General features: G+C 61.2%; 3 protein-coding genes across 3 annotated transcripts in view; 2 read left to right on the top strand and 1 right to left on the bottom strand.

The window, feature by feature from the left end:
* PRPF6 (pre-mRNA processing factor 6) overlaps positions 1–3,429 on the top strand; it is a 34,242-nt gene extending 30,813 nt beyond the window's left edge. The window contains exons 19-21 of the mRNA XM_061126796.1: positions 822–936; positions 2,725–2,851; positions 3,241–3,429. Coding sequence (XP_060982779.1) covers positions 822–936; positions 2,725–2,851; positions 3,241–3,393 — 395 coding nt within the window. The 3' untranslated portion in view covers positions 3,394–3,429. The remainder of the gene's footprint in view (positions 1–821; positions 937–2,724; positions 2,852–3,240) is intronic.
* A 2,142-nt stretch (positions 3,430–5,571) lies between these two features.
* Positions 5,572–7,796, top strand: C23H20orf204 (chromosome 23 C20orf204 homolog). The gene is made up of 4 exons (XM_061125673.1): positions 5,572–5,690; positions 7,011–7,286; positions 7,370–7,522; positions 7,641–7,796. The coding sequence occupies exons 1-4, from the start codon at positions 5,688–5,690 to the stop codon at positions 7,794–7,796; spliced, it is 588 nt and encodes a 195-aa protein (XP_060981656.1). The 5' UTR covers positions 5,572–5,687.
* A 7,260-nt stretch (positions 7,797–15,056) lies between these two features.
* Positions 15,057–16,927, bottom strand: SOX18 (SRY-box transcription factor 18). The gene is made up of 2 exons (XM_061126791.1): positions 16,477–16,927; positions 15,057–16,304 (listed from the first exon to the last, which is right to left on the bottom strand). Exons 1-2 carry the CDS (start codon positions 16,832–16,834, stop codon positions 15,496–15,498), a joined length of 1,167 nt encoding a protein of 388 aa, XP_060982774.1. The 5' UTR covers positions 16,835–16,927; the 3' UTR covers positions 15,057–15,495.
* Positions 16,928–17,325: the final 398 nt, after the last annotated feature.

The raw sequence follows: 17,325 nt of genomic DNA, 5'->3' as shown, positions 1-17,325 counted from the left end.
GAGTGCCGTCCTCAGGCCGCCGGCAGCTGGGTTCAGACTCAGCCACAAAAGTACCTCCGTTACGCTTGGTCATGTAAATGATTGAACTCAAGACTCAGTGTTGGCAGTTGGACCTCATGTTCTGAGATGCTACCGTTTCTTTTTCTTTTAGAAGTTAATTTTTTACTATTTTACCCCAAGTTCTGTAATTAGTTAGTGCATGTGCAGTATAAATAAATTTGGAGTAAAAAAAGAGAACATGAAAATTGCTGTGAGCCCAGTACTTGGAAATCATTGATTGTAGCTCTTTTATATTTTTACAATTTATATTATTGCAGAAAATCAAGTCATACTGTGTATTTTGTTTTGTCCCCCTTTTTTTTACAGTTGAAAATTCTGTGAGGATTTTTCATTATCACTGAATCCTTAAGAATGAACAGATTTTAGTGGCTTCGTAGAATTTTATGGGTTTATGGTAGATATATGGCCTCAGGCTGATCTCTAGGCTGGTATTAATCCCAGGTTATCTCTGCATAAATCCTTGGTAGCACTTTTTGTTACTTTGTTACAGTGAATTCTCAGCTGTGAAGTTAGTCAGTGGGTATGAAACCTTGGAGACTGTTGGGACTTCTAGCCTCCCCGCCCCCCAGGATGATGTCATGGCCTTGCCAGTGGGGCCCTGTGGCTCTGGGCAGGCCGTGGGGTGGGGGTTGGGGGGTATGGAGTAGGGGGTAGCATAGGTGGCCCGGCCACGCGGGAGGCACAGATGGAGATATCCTGAGTCTTCAAAGGCCTCCCTGTGTGTGATGGCTGAGGTGATCATCTGCATGTCTGGATTTCAGGGGTCCTGTGGTCTGAAGCCATCTTCCTGGAGGCGAGGCCCCAGCGGAAGACCAAGAGTGTGGACGCCCTGAAGAAGTGTGAGCATGACCCCCACGTGCTCCTGGCTGTGGCCAAGTGAGTAGGGGTCCTGGTGGTAGTGCCAATCCTCTTGCTGGGGTCTCCAGGTCCCCAGAACAAGGCAGTCTTCCCTGGTCATGACCACTGGGAGGGTGGCCTTTTCTGGGCCCCTGATCCTCCTTACCTTGTCCTGGTTCCTTCTCAGGTTTCTGCGCGCTCTGTCTCTGACACTTTTCAGTTTATTCCAACATGGGTCTTGAATTGCAGGACAGACACAGGCCTGCTAACACTGGTCCACATGGAATTTAGGTTATAAGTGAACCTTTTTTGGTTCAGACAGCTGTAAGCAAGACAGTTGTTTCCATTGTGTTAGTGCCAGGAGCCAGACTGTTTGACCTGTGTGACCCTGGAAACAATCTAGGGCCCATTGGTCAGGCTCTTGGTGTGCCTGGGGGTGTGGAGGCCACCTATCCTTCAGGGTGCTGGCCTCAAGGACAAGAGGAGGTGAGCAGGCGACACCCCACTGCCAGCTTGTGCAGGGTGTTGGGCCCGGGGCTCCCTGGGAGGAGGAGGGCCTTCAGAATCTCCTGAATCTTCTCTGTTCCCTTCTCAAAGGAGGACAGTGGCCTGAAAGGAGTGGAACCTGAGTGCTGGGTTGTGGCTGGGTGTGGTCAGGCTAGAAAGTGACTGGGCTTGGGGTGGAGGGCTTGTCAGGCCTCTGCCTAGGGCAGGGGGTATATGGGGCCAGAGGCTCCTGTGTGCTCTTGCTGGCCCAGCTGCTTCCTCAGTGCCCACCAGCACCTCATCCCCGGCTGCTGTAGGGCTGAGGGTGCCCCATGTGGGGCTTCCCACGAACTTCTGAGGCCCCACCTGGGTCCCTGGGGCTCCTTCCCTCTCGCCTGTGCTTCCACCTCCTGCTCCACTCTGATAGGGCTGCCATAAAACCTCGTAAAAGGCTTTGTAAAGTAAACAGGTCCCTCCTTGCTGTTCCCAGGCTGGTGCTCTGTGTGCTGCTATCTGGGTTTGTGCTCTTTAAATCACAGTTTATCTGACACTGAGCAATTAAGAATACCACAAGGCTTAAAAAACAATCAAGCTATCAGAGCATGAAATTACTCCCTTTTGTAGCTGAGACCAGCCAAGGCAGCTGCCTGGAGGTGCCTAGTGCACGTCTGCTCTGGAACTTGACTGCGGAACTGGTGGAGTTGGCTGTCAGAGTGCCCGTCATGCCCTCGCCGGCACGTGGGGAAGGCTCCCAGGACCCTGACTCGATTTCTGATGCTGTGGATCTTCTCCTGGGCCTAGTTTCAGGGGTCTGTGTCTGCTTTTAGACCAGGTTTTCAGTGTGGGCTTCAGCTCCTTCTGGAGATCCCTGGTAGGACAGAATGTTCCAGAAGGTGAAAAGGAGGAGCAGGCAGAAACTTCACTTTCCCTAATCACAGCCTTGATAGAATTTTTTTGTCAGATCAGTTACTTTCATCTTGCTATGTTTTACTCAGAGGAAGAAATAATTTCTTGCTCTGTGGGTAGTTTTCTGAGAAATGCCTCAGGTGGACACTTGAAGGAAGGAGGATTTCAGGTAGTGACCTGGAGGGGTTTCCGGGTGGCCAGGCCTCATCCCTTGGCACCCCAATGGAGCCTGACCTCTCCAGGGAGAGGTTAAGACCAGAAGCCCCCGTGCCTGACTGTGCCACTGCAGTGGGTCACCAGGCTTGAGGTCTAGCCCACCACGGAGTAAACTGTGACCTGAGCAGGCCAGGGCTGCCCCCAGCGTGGCTCCCGCGGCCGTAGAGCACCACCAGCACTGACCTGTGGCCACTTGGTCCCCCTGCTGCTTCTCAATAGGCTGTTCTGGAGCGAGCGGAAGATCACCAAGGCCCGTGAGTGGTTCCACCGCACTGTGAAGATCGATTCGGATCTTGGGGATGCCTGGGCCTTCTTTTACAAGTTTGAGCTGCAGCACGGCACAGAGGTGAGGCGCCTGCTGCCCATGACCCCCACCCCACCAGTCCCAAACGAAGTGCTTGCGGCTGACACGGCTTCCATGGCTGCTTTCTGGCTGTAGCCTTGGAGTCTCTCAGCCTGAAATTTAGATGCTCGGGGGCATCTTTTAATGAGTTGGTTGTGATGGGGACCAGGGCCGGGGCAGAAACAGGGCTGGAGCTGGAGGCCTGAGGGTTTCTTTGTGTCACAGCCGTCCTGTCCTACTGGACAGAGACTTCCCAGAGCCCAGCGCCCTCGGAGGTCCCCCCACCATGTGGAAGCTGGGTCCTCTTTGGGGGGCGGGTGCGGGCACTGGTGTGAGGCCTGGTAGAGGGCGGTGGGAGTGGGTTGGTTCAAGCACCTGCGGTCCCCACCCAGGAGCAGCGGGAGGAGGTGAGGAGGCGCTGCGAGAACGCCGAGCCCCGGCATGGGGAGCTGTGGTGCGCCACGTCCAAGGACATCGCCAACTGGCAGCGGAAGATCGGGGAGATCCTGGTGCTGGTGGCGGCGCGCATCAAGAACACCTTCTGAGTGTCCTGCGCAGGGGTCGGGGAGGGCGGGGGTGGTGGCCGTCCTGGTTGTTGATTAAAGGTTTTCTAGTAGTCGTGGGGTTCGTGGCAGTGGGTTTTCTCCAAATCCTACCCTCATGTGCTTTGACCGTCCCAGTTTGGCCCCCACACTGGATAGGGCTAGCTCTCCAGGCCTCACAAGAGCCTATGCCCCTCAGAGGAAGCGTCAGGAGAGCTGGGCAATTCTCCAAGGCTTTTTGGAGATGGAGGCAGGAGCTTGTGTTCTGGGTAAAAGCTGTGTGTGGGAACAGTGAGGGCCCAGCTGGCCAGGTGACCCCAGTGCCCCCGCATGTGCAGGTCTTCTCCCGCCCCGGGGAGGTCTGTGCCTCCTGTCCCCCAGGCAGGCTGTGTGCGCCCCCAGGCGAGTGACTTTCCTGAATCCTGTTGGGCCTGGCCCCTGAGGTTTTACCGCAGGACGGTGAAGAGGCCCTCGGCATGTGAGAGGGTTGCTCCCATTGGCAGGGGAGTTCATTTTTGATAATTTGTAGTTAGTGATTTTTACCCTAAAGCTCTTGGACCCATTCTTTCTCTGGACGGAAAATGCACTGGTTACCTGGAGACTTGAATATGCTTCCACCATGTGAGGACAGGAGGTTTCCTTGGGGTCTGGACCCCTGGGTTTGTGTCCAGTTAGAAACTGGCCAGCTCTTTTGGAAGAGGGTATGTTGGCTGTGGGTGGAGGCATTTAGTCAGAGGTCAAGGGTGGTCCAGAGGCCGTGGGCTTGTGGACCACGGCCGTGGGCTGTGTCACTTGTAACGAGGGCAGCTGGCCATTGTTTCCACACATTCTTATAAGAAGTGATCCCAGCGGGGCTTCTTTGCCTCTTATTGGAGTTAGTCACTGACCTATGACTGCCGAGGGTGGGGGGCATGCCCTCCTTGTGAGCACCTAGGGCGTGGGCGTCTGCTTGTAGAGGACAGACCTTGCTGGGTCCAGCCCGGGGCAGGATCAGACTGTCCCTGCCTGTGGTCAGGAAGTGCTGGTGCCTCAGGGTGGTCTGAGACTGGAAACCCTTCCTGTCCTCCGTGAGGCCAGGCTGGACAGCCATGAGGAGGTTCCTGGGTGTCTTCACTGATCCTCTGGAGTTTCCTTTGGTCATTTTTGGAGGAAGTGGGAGGGGTCCTGCCTGTTGTCCTTCTAAGAGCTTGAAAGCCAGCCTGTCCCTCCACAGATGTGGAAACTGAGGCCCAGGCTGCGGCCACAGGCAGCTGGAGCTCTCAGTTGGGTGTGGCTTCTCCTGGACACTTTCTCTGACTTTGGGTCAGGTGAGACCTCCTACAGGGCTGGAGGGTTCCAGAGCATCTGATAGCATGTGCAAATGTCTTTCTCATTTGCCTGGGGGTCGTTTTCTCAATGCCTTGGGGTGGTGGTGAAACTGCTTTTCTCCCTGGGGAAAACATATCTTAGCTTTTCTTCCACTGAAATGTTTCAGTTCCAGCTCAAGGCCAAGTTCCTCGGCTCCTCTTATTCTGAAGCACTGCTGGGGGCAGGGCAGGATGGTACCCACACGCTGCCCAGCAGGGTGCTGTGGTCCAGCTCCCTGCAAGGTGGTTTGGGCGAGTGGCCATGAGCTTCCCCAGCGAAAGACCCCCTTGACCCAGGAGGGGTGAGCAGCAGGAGGCAACTCTTGGCTGAGCGAGGTGCTGGGAAGTCCCCTTCCTGGGACCTGCTGGGGCAGGACCCCCGGACGTCAGGGTGGAGGAGCTGGGGGCTGGGCGGGTGAAGTTCTGCTCACCTGGTCCTGCCGGCGTTCAGGTTCCTGGAAGAGACAGCACCTGCTGACCACCAAGGAAGGTCCTGGAGGAGGGTGCTGGCAGGCCCCTGCCTCTCCTGGCTCGCCTTCCCTACCAGCTGGGCCCCACCCTGCTCCCTGCCCACCTAGCACCCTACCCCTGCCTTGGCGGAGGAGATCTCCCCGGGTCGATGGCTTAATCCAAGATCCACTGGATGGGAAGACAGCCCTCTAGGGCTGGGCTTCAGGGTCAGGTTAATTGAAGAAGTGATTGGATAGGGGGTGGGGAGAGGGAGGGGGAAGGCTGGGATCCTGGGCCTCCCTCCTGCTCCCTCCCTCCTCTGCTCGGAGGAGCCAACTTCAAAAGCCTTGTCCGCCTGCCTCCGCCTGCGTCCAGGGGAGCTCTGTTGGCCGGGCTCGGAACTGGACCTGGAGTGGCAGCCGCACTCCCCACCTGAGGACCCCAGGATCATGTCCGAGGCCCCCTGGCGGGAGTGAGGGAGGGCCTGATCCTGAGAGGCCCATGGTGAGCAGCTGTGGGCCACCGGGGTGGGAGCTGTCTTGGGCTGCCGTCCCTCAGTGCCCCCACCGGGAAATCCCCCTTGGTTCCCGTCACCGCCGCTTGGCCTCGGTGCTCCTGCCTGTCCTTCCTGGCAGCTACAGAGGGAGGGGGAGTTGCCCTCCTAGTGCCGGGGCCACCCTGTCCTTGGGGGCTGAACTGGCCTCAGCCTCGGGCCCTGCTCAAGGGCCAAAAGGCCTTCCCGAGACCCCCTGGGCAACCAACCTACCCTACTTGGACATCCCTCCAGCACCAGTGGCTCTTGTTCTCACTATGATCTCTGACCCTCAACAGGCAGAGGGGTGACTCTGAGTTGGCCATTATGTGAAGCTTGTCTGGGGAGGGGCTAGTTTTGGAGAAGGGGCCACAGCTAATAATTGGATGTGCTCCCCCAGCCAGCGCTGCCCGCTGCCTCAGGCAGAGCTCCTGTGGACTCCAGCTCCAGCCCTGTGTGGTCAGGTTCTCCCACCAGGCTGGGAAGCAGAATCAAGTTCTGTGTCTGAGTCCCAAGGCTCGCTGGGTTCGCATGATTAATTTCCAGCCGCTGTGTGACTCCAGCCTGGGGGCTGGGAGCCTTTCGACAGGCAGCTTTCTCTCTGATGTTTGGGCTTCTGGGGGTGGGGGTGGTGGTGGCTTCTTATCCATGAGAGCCAGTTCCCTGTTCTAGGGGAGGGGAGGTCTGGTGGGGTGGAACATGGTCCCCTTCCTCCCTTTGAACGGGCTTTCCCCAAGCCTTCCCCTTCGGAAGGGGTGTGGCCTTGAACTCTGAGCCCTCACCCCTGTCCTGGTTGGGCTGGGGGTGCAGAGGGACCCCAGCTCCCATGGTTCTCAGAGCTGGTAGCAAGCCATTGATGGGGGGGGGGAGCTGCCCAGCGATAGAGGGGGGCAGATTCTGCCTTCTGTGGGGCATCTGGAGGTGAGCAGAGTGCTAGGGGTCGGGTACCCAGCAGAGGAGAGCCCAGCTCTGATGGGCATGGGTCAGGGCATGGCTAGGAGCAAGGCTATATGGAGGGTATTTGTTGGTGTACCCAGACCTAGCTCAGCCCTGCCCTCCAGTCTTGGCACTTGGGCATGCAGAACAGGGCTGCGGGTGCTAATGCTTATCTTTCCCCAAACCTGCCAGAGCAGTGGTGCCTAGAGCATTTGTTGAGCATGGCAAGATCTCTGTTTATACCAGCTCAGGGAGTCCGTGTGTGTGTGGGTGGGTGATGGGGGGAAGCACATTACCCGAAGCGCTGCAGGAGGGTCGGCGGGTCGGCCCCTCCCTAGAGCCGGTATCCCTTACAGGGGCCTCCCAAGCCCGCGCTCTGGGCGCTCCTGCTGATGTTGTTGGGGGCCGCTCCGGGCCGGGCCGGGATCGGCGCCTGCAGCGTCCCCGACGTGCTTCACCACTACCGCGCGGTCATCTTCGAGGACCTGCAGGCCGCGGTGAGGTGGACCAGGCCAAGGGTCGAAGGGGCTGGACCGGGCTCCAGACACCTCCATTTCATTCAGAAAAACCTGACTGGAGACGCGGTCTCCCGACGGCGGGGCCGGGTGGGAGTCTCATGTGGCGCCCAGAAGGTATGGAGACACTCCCACCCAAGCCCTCCAGCCCCCTCCCCACCGGGCTCCTCCCCCAGTCCCTCGTCTCCTCCCCTCCCCAGGAGCACAGTATCCTACTGTCCATCGTGGCCCTGGGTCGGACCCTACGTGGGGCGGTGGCTGGGGGCCGCCGCGGGGCTCTGGAGAAGGCGGCGTGGACTGTGGCGGTGCGCACTGAGGCGGTGATGCGACGCCACTGCCGGAAGCTGCGCCAGGTGCGCGTCCCCGCCCGCTCCCACGGCCGCGGCCTCCCTTCCCAGGGACCCGACAGGAGCTAGGGGGGAGGGGAGGGTGGGGACCGTGCCCACGCCCTGACCGACGCGTCCCTGACAGCGGAGCTGGCGGAGCTGGCGGCCGGAGACGCGCCCTTCTCGGCGTCCAGGCGGCCGCAGGAGGCTCCTGCTGCGCGCCCTGGACGCCGTCGCCACCTGCTGGGAGAAGCTGTTCGCGCTGCGCGCCGCGGCCACCGACGGCTCCTGGGGCTCCTAGCACCCCAAGCGTGCGGGGCTGGGAAAGAACCCCTCCTTCACCGCGGCCTGCACTCTTCCCAGGGCCTGGGATTGGAGGCAGTGCCCGCCTGGCGAGCTGGTCCTGGAAGGGGCCCGCCCTCTGCTCCGAGCGAGGCCCCAATAAACTGAGCTGGTGCTGCGGCCCGGTTCTACCTCTCTTCACCTGCCAACTGTGGGGCCCGGCCGCCCCGTCCGCGTCTTGGTGGGGAGGGGACGCTGAGACCACCGACACTCACGGAGCAAGGCAGAGCCGTGGGGTGGTGCTCCCAGGCTCGACCAGCAGGGGGCGCCACGGGATGGGACTCCCCTTCAGTTGGCGCTGCAAGCTGCGGGGTTGTGGGGGGGCGGTGGGGAGATGGGGGGGGGGTGGTGGGAGACTCCTGCTGGCCCTAAAATGTAGCAGCGTATCCGTCCTGCTCCACTCTGGGATGGGGGAAGGGTGGAAATGGAGGGGAGGGGAAGGCTGAGCTTTGTGAATTCGGAGCAAAACAACCGGATAAAGGAAACGGGCCTGAAGGGAAGCGAGCTGTGGCCCTGGCTGCAAGCTGGACCAGGCCATTTCCTGCGGCCTGGGAAGTGTGGCAGCAGCCCCTCTGTGGGACTGCACAGGCCAGCCAGGGACCCACCGTCTTGCGCTCTGGGACCCTATGCTTGCCTGGATGGGTGGGGGTCCGAGCTCTAGGACTGGAGGTCTGTGGCCCCTCCCAGATCACAGCCTATGGAGGAGCGGGGAACAGGGCAGGCAGAGCACCTGACCAAGGCGGATGCTTGGCAGGCACACCTGTCGTCAGGTGGACAGACCCAGTAGGTACTGGAGCAGCCCTGCCCCGGGGCACCCTGACAGAACAGAGGCAAGCAGGAGAGCTACAGACAGGTCTTGGTGCCATCAGCAGGGCACAGCTGCCCCTGATCGCCCCCCAGTGTGTGGGTGTAAGCACACTCAGTCTGAGCAGAGCAGCAACAACTACTGTCCATGGTTCATAAGTAGGAAACTGAAGCAATAGGAGGTTTCAGCACTTGCCCCAAATCTCAGCCAGGAAGTGTGAGAGCTGGGATAAGAGCCAGGTCCCATGCAGAGGGGCACCCATGTGTGGGGACTTATTCCTTCACCTAACAGCTACCAGGCCATGAGAGCATGCTCTGGGTGTGAGGGGGGCCTGTGCAGGGGGCCTGTGCAGTTAAGGTGAGGCTGAAGGAGAGGCTTGGATGTGAATGGGGTGAGGAGAGGTCCAGGCAACCCCAGAGTGCTGACCTGAGTCCCTGGGTGAGTCCTCATCTTGAAGTTGAGGAATGCTGATGGAGCAGCAGCTGAGGGGAGCAGTCACATGGCTGGCTCCTTCTATGTAAGCCTGGGGCTGTGGCCAGGTATCTGGGTAGGAGGGGAAAGGCCCACTGTGGTTGGAGCACAATGCATGGGGGAGCCAAGTCAGGTCTGGAGAAGGTCAGTAAGAGAGTCCGAGAGTCTGGGTGCAGGGACAGGAAGGGGACAGGCCCTTCACGGAGGGTCCCCCCGCCCCCGTGCCCATGCTTCCTCAAGGGCACCTGGCTCTCTGCCCCAGCCCCAGGGCCTGTGGGGAGAGCACTCTTCCTAACACCACTTTGGTGTGGCCTCCTGGCAGTCATGGCTGCTGCCATGGTGGGTGGGCAATGGGCAGCCCTTCTGTCCACCCATGCCTGAGGCAGGTTCCAGCAAACCCATTTCAGGGGAGCTGGGAGGAGGGGTAGAGGCCTCAGTTACAGGGCCACAATCTCCGTCTGGGTCCTGGGCCACAACCACAGGGGCAGACAATGTTCCTGCAGCCGGAACCTGTGGTTTCTCCCTGGGGGTTCCTGTCAAGAGTTGCCCAGGTAGTGAGGGACCAGCAGAGAGATAGAAAGAAACTCAATGGTGAGGTCAGGGCCATGGGTCATGGGGCCACCAAGGGCAGAGTATAGGTGGTTTGTGCAGTGGATAGGCCCCACCTTTCATGGATGCGAGGCATCTACCCGGCCCCAGTGCCCTGCCTTCCCTGCCAAGGCCCCAGACATGTGGCCTGAGCCTAGTTCTTGCACTATTTCTGGAGCACACACCTGGTGGGGTTGGGGCCTGCACCCTGTGGCGCCTTGCCCTACATGCATGCCTTTTCAGCAGCTTCCACCGGGGTGGAGGCTGGGGCCCAGAGGGAGGGGCTGTGCAGGGTGGCAGATGGGGCTGCAGGGCACTGGCCAGGGAGCTAGACCCCCCATGCACAGTGCTGCAAGGAGGGCCCAGGCAGGCTTTGAAGGGTAGTCCGAGTCCCACGGCCTCCCCAGACTGGGAGCCTTTGAAAGAACATCTGGAACACGGAGGACAGGCAAACTAGTCTCTGAATTCAGAAAACCAAGAAGTTAATCCCAACTGTGCCACTTGTGTGTTCCCCTGCTCCGCCCACGGGCCCCACTCTCTCCCTACCTCCCAACTCTGCCCCTTCCCAGGCTCCCAGCAGACCATAGTGCTGGGGTCAGTGCCAACCCAGAGCACTGGCTCTTCTGAGAACCGCAGAGTGCTTTGCCCTGCCCGAGGCCCGTTCATGGGCCCCAACAGCACCTCCCCCATGTCCCCTCCCCAACTGGCCACCACCCCAGCCCAGCTGAGCACCAGGAGGTGGTGGGAGAGACAAGTGCCTGCCATGCCAGACTCTGAACAGAGGCACCTCCCATGTTTGCGGAGCCAGGACTCAGGCAGGACGTGAGTCGGTCAGACCCTGCATCTGGCGCTGGGGGCTACCAGAGCCAGGGAGGAAACACCTGCAGCAGACCTGAGGGCCCTCGGCCCTTGCCTATGAGCTCGAGTGTGGGGTCCTCGCCTGCAGGTGTGCACGGAGGGCTGCTGCAGCCATAGTTGATGCGGAAACACAGGAGGCTCCCACTCCAGGAAGCAAAGCATATACTCATGGGGGAGGAGTGCCAGGTGTTGGCGCCCATTGTCCCTGCCAGTGGCCTGCGGGACCCTGGTGGGGGGGGGCGTCCAGGGACAGTCCCTATCCTGCCCCCTCTCCAGGAAAAGACCTAGCTCTGTAAACAGAAACAACCAACCATCCCCCCATCCCCAAGTTAAAGCCCGGAAGAACCAGCAGAGAGCGCACACCTGCTGGGCGAAACGAGTCCTTGTTTGGGGGGAAATGGGGAGGCCTAGGGGCGGAGGGCACTATGTGCTGAGGGGAGGTGGGGCGCCCTGGGGTTGGACGCTGGCCCCTGGGTTACCCACCGGGCTGGAGAGGCACAGCCTGGCTCAGTTAAGTCCTGTCGTCTCTCTCCATGGCCCGGTTATGACAATTGTGGCTGGGAGGTGAGGCAGCCAGGGCCCCCGCCAGGTGAGCAGGCCTCTCCTCCGGCTGCCCCCGCGCCCCCTGCCCGGCCTCCGCGGGGCGTGAGGCCAGGGGTCCGGCTGCGGCCCGAGATAAGCGCCGCACCCGTCGCCGCTTCCTGCGCTTCCTCCCAGCGCCGCCGCCGCGGGCCCCTTCCTGTTTTCTCGCGCGGGCGGGCAGGGGCGTGGGAGACGGGGCGGGGTCGTGGGGATGGGCGGGGTTGTGGGGCTAGGGGAGTTGTGTGGGGGAGGGGCGGGGTTGTGAGGCAAGGGATGGAGTCATGGGGGGACAGGGCGGGGTCGTGGGGGAGGGGACAGGGGAAGGGAGGGGTCCTAGAGGATGGGGCGGGGTTGTACTGGCCGGAGCTGGACGGGGGCGGCGATGGGGTCTTGGGAGATAAGGCAGAGGGTGGGGAGACTTGCTGGGCTTCCCTGGGAGGCTGGGTGCTTGTGCAGAGGTAGAGGGGGTGGGAGGAAGCAAAGTGGGCTGTGCTCTGAAACACAAAAGAGGAGGAACATCAGTGTTCCCATCCCTCCTCCTCCCCAGTCCTGCACCAGGAACCCCCCCACACTTGGACCAAACCCTCTGTGGACTGGACTGGAGCCTGCTCCTTAGGGCGCATCCCCAACCTGGGGCAGCAGCGGCGGTGGGCGGGCGGGTAGAGGACCAAGTCTTGGTTTGAGGACCTGTTGGGATGAGAGGTCAGCTGCTCCGGATCCCCTCCTTTGGGGATACCTGCTCCAGCGTAGTGGGCTTCCCTGGTGGCTCAGACGGTAAACAATCTGCAATTTAAGATACTTAATCTGCTTGTTCAGACTTGGTCATTAGAGATACACATTTATGTTACTTTACTGAAAACACCTTGTGGTAAAGAATCTGCCTGCCATTGCAGGAGACCACGGTTCCACCTATGGGTCAGCAAGATCCCCCTGGAGGAGGACATGGCAACCCACTCCGGTATTCTTGCCTGGGAAATCCCATTGACAGAGAAACCTGGAAGGTCACAAAAGAGCCGGACAGGACTTAGCAACTAAACAACAACAACATAGGTGTTGTAGGCTGTCAACTGAGTGACTGGGCTGTCTAGGGTGTTTGTCCATCAAGTGGAGAGTTAAGTCCCTCTTCACCTGCCCAGCCTAGCCTTGTTGGGAGCAGTCCTGATGCTGGCGTGGTGTGTGGCTGGTTACTGAGGTTGTGGAGGTGGTGATGACCATGTCTACTGGGGAGAGGGGGTGCACCGTACCTGCTCTCAGGCATATCCCCTCCTCCTCTGGGCAGCTTGGGGGGAGGGTTCCACATCTCGACTTAGGTCACCCCAGTGCTAGGCTGGGTCCTGGGCATGAGAGCTGTGACTTAGCCAGGCCAGGCTGCTAGAACTTCCCGCCAGGAGCTAGGTCGCCTGGGTCTGTTCCTGGCGGGCCTGACTCAGCCGGAGCTGGGGGTGGGGACTTCCCTTCTTCTGACCCTGGGGGAAGCAGGTGGGTGGGGCCAAGAGGGGGAGGGGTGGGAAGCCTGATCCAAGGCTGGAACCACCCAGGCCCTGAGGCTATGGTCCTGCCTAGGAGGCCTGGGTCTCTAGGCCCTAGGAGGCAGGTCTGCCCTGGGTCTTGTGTGGTGCTCACTTGACTGCTTTCTGAAAACAGCTGCCATCTGTGTGTGTGTATGTGTGTGTGTGTGTGTGTGTGTGTGTTTTCGAAGTCCTGATGCTGCTCCTGAATTCCCCCAGCCCCTGACTCCAAGGACTTGGCCCAAATTGAGAACCTGCCCCTCCTACCCTGGCAGTGGGGGAGGGGCTTCTGGGGGGCACGCTGCTTGGCTGCTCCCACTTGGGCACCCTGGGGCCCCCATCCCCACCCCTACCCCAAGGCTGAGGTGAGGAGAATGCTAGAAAACTGCTCCCTGTACAGGAGAGACAGTCAGCCTCTCTGCGTGTTCATGGGTGTCTCTGGGATGGGAGCACAGGTGAGGAGATGCCTGTGCCCAGGCAGGGGTCTCTCAGCGGTAGGAGAAGCTGGGCTGGCACTCCCTTCGCCCTGTCCTGGCCAGGGAGTGGGGTGAAGATATGGGAGGGTCTGCCCTGGGGGTGGGGCAGGGGGCAGAAGCTACTGGACTCTGGCTACTATGGGTATGCCTCCTACAGAGACTGTCCCCACGGTGGGGGGCACACCTTGGCCCAGCTGACCCAGGGCTCCAGTGGATGGGTCACCTGTCCCCCAGGCCCACCCAAAGTGGGAATCGGAGGCCATGGGAGCTGCGTGTGCACACTAACGGGTGACATGACCTTTGTGCCTGAGCCCGGGACTTGGCATTGGTGTCTCAGAGCTCCCCTGGCCATGATGAATGCAGCTGGACTGGACCACCCGTGTCCCTTTGGGCCTCATTCCCTGCTTTCTTCCTGTGTATCAGCGCTGTCCTTGGTGTCCTGGAGGCCACTTCTGTCTGTGCCTTGACCTGCCCAGGGCTCCTCTCTCTACGTCCACATCCATCTCCTCAGCTTGTCTTTCTCTGTCCCTTTGTTTTGGAGGTCTCTGGGCCCTGCTTACAATGTGGTGGGGATGGGGGTGAAGGGGGCCCAGGTGTTGCTGCCCCATTCCATTCTGTGAGGTGTGAGACTCATGCCAGTTTAGAGAGGTGATTCCTTGGAGGCAGGACACCAATAAGAACAGCCCACTGCCTGTTCACCCCTTCAGACACACTCAGGAAGTGGACCCCCATGCACCGACACCCAAGCTGACAGGGAGACACACATGCACGCAGAGTCTCAGACACTGTGTCACACACATAGTCATCATGGAGGGTCACGTTGAATCACATGGACACACTGTCACAGCATCACTGCCATGCTCAGAGCATGTGCAAACTTGCTCACATGTAGTCAGATTCAGACTTATGGCAGCCACAGAGCAGCCCACATCATCACAAGATGCCCATGTCCCAGGGTGCACGTATCATGTCAGGGTTGTCAGAGATCAGCCCCATATGCTACTGGGGGAGGACAGGCCAGGGGACACATGACCCCTCTTCTTGGAAGACCTCTGTGGCCCTGAGAAGAGTGTGGGTGTGCGGAGAACTGGTGTTGGGACCCTGTCCCAGGAAAGAATGCCCCAAGCTGATTGTTGCAAACTTTCCCTGAACTCATGGGCTCCCCAGTGCTGGGGGTACCGAGGAGGCTGTATGGAAAGAGGGCATCCGGTCCTGCGGGGATGGGGCACAGGGCTAGAGTGATGGATTCCAACGTGGGAAGCTTGAGATGGGCCCAGTGCTGGGGGGACTGAGGAGGCTGTATGGAAAGAGGGCATCCGGTCCTGCGGGGATGGGGCACAGGGCTAGAGTGATGGATTCCAACGTGGGAAGCTTGAGATGGGAAGCCTGAGCCCCCTGCTCTGGTCATTGGCCATGTGTCACTGGAGAGCCTGCACAGGTCACCCTGGGGAGCAGCAGGGATTGGTCATGGTGCTACCCTCTCTTGGGACACTGGGTTGAGTGAGAATGATGGACTGGGGTCCCAGGATGTCAGGTCTGCAGACCGGCGTCAACCCCATCAGCCTCCTTCAGAAAGAGGTGGTGTCTTGGGCAGTCACTGGGCTTGAAGAAAGTTTTAAGGATGAGATGAGGATGATGAAACCTGGGTGAGAGTGTGGGGGGATTTCTGACCCTTAATAGGCTTGAGTTAAAATAGAGAGTGGCAGGGAACGGGGGTGCTGGGAGGGTGAGGAGTGCCCTCACCTCTTGCCTCCCACCAGCTGCCTGGGGTAGTGTCCTGGAGGAATGGAGAATTGCCTGCTGTGGGCCCAGCTGGGAGTCAGGCTCTCAGGGGATTTGGAGGGAGGCGCACATCCAGAGCTCTAGAGGGAACTGCTCCTCCCCACCCCCAAAACCCCCCATCCGCCCTGCAACAACCACAGACACTAGAGTTCGGAGGAAAGGTGAGGTGCTTTATTGTGGCCTCGCCTGGTCCAGGGGGACCCAGCTCCTGGCTCCTCCTTTACAGCAAACAAATGTTATTTAAAAAGCCCTTGCTACATTGGTGCTTTGCATCACTGAAACCCCTTGGGAGAAAAAGTTTAATTAAAACTTAAATATACTGTTTTATGAATATAAAAAAGGCAAAGTAAAAAACACAGCCTAGTTCTAGAAAATACACTGCAAGAAAAGGATTAAGCTTAGCCCCGGCAGGGTCAGCCCACACGTCCTAGGCCTGGGTTTCCCGGCCAAGCCCCAGTACGTGGTGACCCTCCCGTCGGGGTGCCCTCGACCTGGCCAAGGCCCAGCGTCGCGGGTTCCTGCGGGTCTGTGACGAGTAGCGGCAACTCCACCTCTGAGAGAGAGGCATCGCACAGTGCCCCGGGCGACCTATCCAGAGATGCAGGCGCTGTAGTAGACAGCAGAGCTGGCATCGGACAGCGCGGCGATCAAGCTGCTCTCCTCGGGGCAGGACATGGCGCGTGGGGCCAGCTTGGCCAGCGCCACGTGGTACGGGAGCCCGGCGGCGTCGGGGCGAGTCCGGCTGCAGTTGAGGTACTGGTCGAACTCGGTCAGGTCCACGTCGGCCCATAGGTCGGCGGCGGGTCCCAGCGGCTCGGCGTTCTCCAGGGGCGGGGCTTCGGGCGGTGGCGACAGAGGGCCGGGGTAGGGGCCCGGGCCGGGCGCGGGGGCGCCGTAGTAGAGGCCGCAAAGCGGCGCGGCGGGGCCGGGCGCGGTCCTAAGCGCCTCGGCCGGGGGCGCCCCGAAGCAGCCGCCTGGGTTCCTGGGCAGCTCGGCTGGGCCGTAGGGCGCACGGAAGGCCCGCAGAGAGCAGTCCTCCGGCGCCGCGGGCGGAGGGAAGAAGGCGGCCTCTCCGGGTTCCAGGCCGTCCAGCGGCGAGCGCTCGGGTGTGGGCAGCCCCAGACCGTCGAACTCGGCGCCCAACGGCGGCAGCTCGCGGAAGACCCGGGCCGGGCCCGTAGCCGCGGGAAAGGGCTCGGGAGGCGGCGGCGGCGGCGGTGGCGCCAAGCCTGGGAGGAGGAGGCCGGGCTCCAGCCGCCGGGCCTTGCGCGCTTGCTTTTTGCGGCGCGGCCGGTACTTGTAGTTGGGGTGGTCTCGCAGGTGCTGCACGCGCAGCCGCTCCGCCTCCTCCACAAAGGGCCGCTTCTCCGCCGGGCTCAGCTCCTTCCACGCCTTGCCTGCGGGCCGCGGGCGCGGGTCAGCTGGGTGCCGTCGGGAGAGCTGGCAGGCTGACAGCCGATCCCAGCACGCGCCCCTGCGTGAGGCCTCCCGGGACCTGGGCCGACCCCCCGCCTCCGCCATCCCCAGCTCCTGCCCACCCCCCAGCCCCAGCTCCCGCCCCCCACTCACCTAGCATCTTGCTTAGCACCGCGTTGTGCAGGTCTGGGTTCTGCTGCGCCAGCCGCTTGCGCTCGTCCTTCGCCCACACCATGAAGGCATTCATGGGCCGCCGGATGCGCGACTCGTCGGTCCCCTGGCGCTCCCCACGGCCGGCCGGGCTAAGACCATAGCGCCCCGGCTCGGGGCTGCGAGGCGGGCTGCGCGGCGGGCTAGGCGGCGAGGCAGGCGCGGCGGGCGCGGTGGGGACGGCGGGGACGGCGGGGAGGCCGCGCGGCTCAGCGGCGGCCCCGGGGCCCGGGGCCCATGCACAGTCGCGGCGGGCGGGCGGATCGTCCTGTGCGCCGTAGCCGAGCGGCGATCTCTGCATTCCAGCTGGGCGCGGCCTGGGCGGAACGGAGCGCGGGAGCGCGGAGGGTGGGCGGCGGGCACGTCGGGGTCGGACGCGCTGGGCGGGCGGGCGGCGGTGGGGACGGCAGTGGCCTCTCGCCGGGTGGGCGCCCAGATATAGCAGCGCGGGGGCCAATGGGCGGCGTGGAGGACAGGGCGGGCCTGGGCGGGCCGGGGCCGCCCCCCTCCTCCCGGGGGCTCCCTTTCTTCTCCGCGGGGCGAGATTCCGCCGTGGCCTCCTCGAAGTGGCGCCCCCCGCACCCCCTCTGAAAGAGAGACCCCCTCTGAATGGGAGAGAGCTGCTGATGTGGCCCGAAGCTTGGCAGGGGGCGGCCTTGTGGGGGCTGTCAGACTGTAAGAATCAGACCCCCGGGCAGGAACTGGGGGCGGGGGCGGCTGCCTTCCCAGCAGATTCTGACTCCAAGGGAAGTTCACCTTGGGAAAAGCGCTTTGTGTCTTGAGGGAGCTGCT

The sequence above is a fragment of the Dama dama genome, chromosome 23 (genome assembly GCF_033118175.1).
Source record: "Dama dama isolate Ldn47 chromosome 23, ASM3311817v1, whole genome shotgun sequence".
In the NCBI taxonomy this organism is placed as follows: Eukaryota; Metazoa; Chordata; class Mammalia; order Artiodactyla; family Cervidae; genus Dama; species Dama dama.
This window is presented reverse-complemented; position numbering and strand designations above follow the sequence as displayed.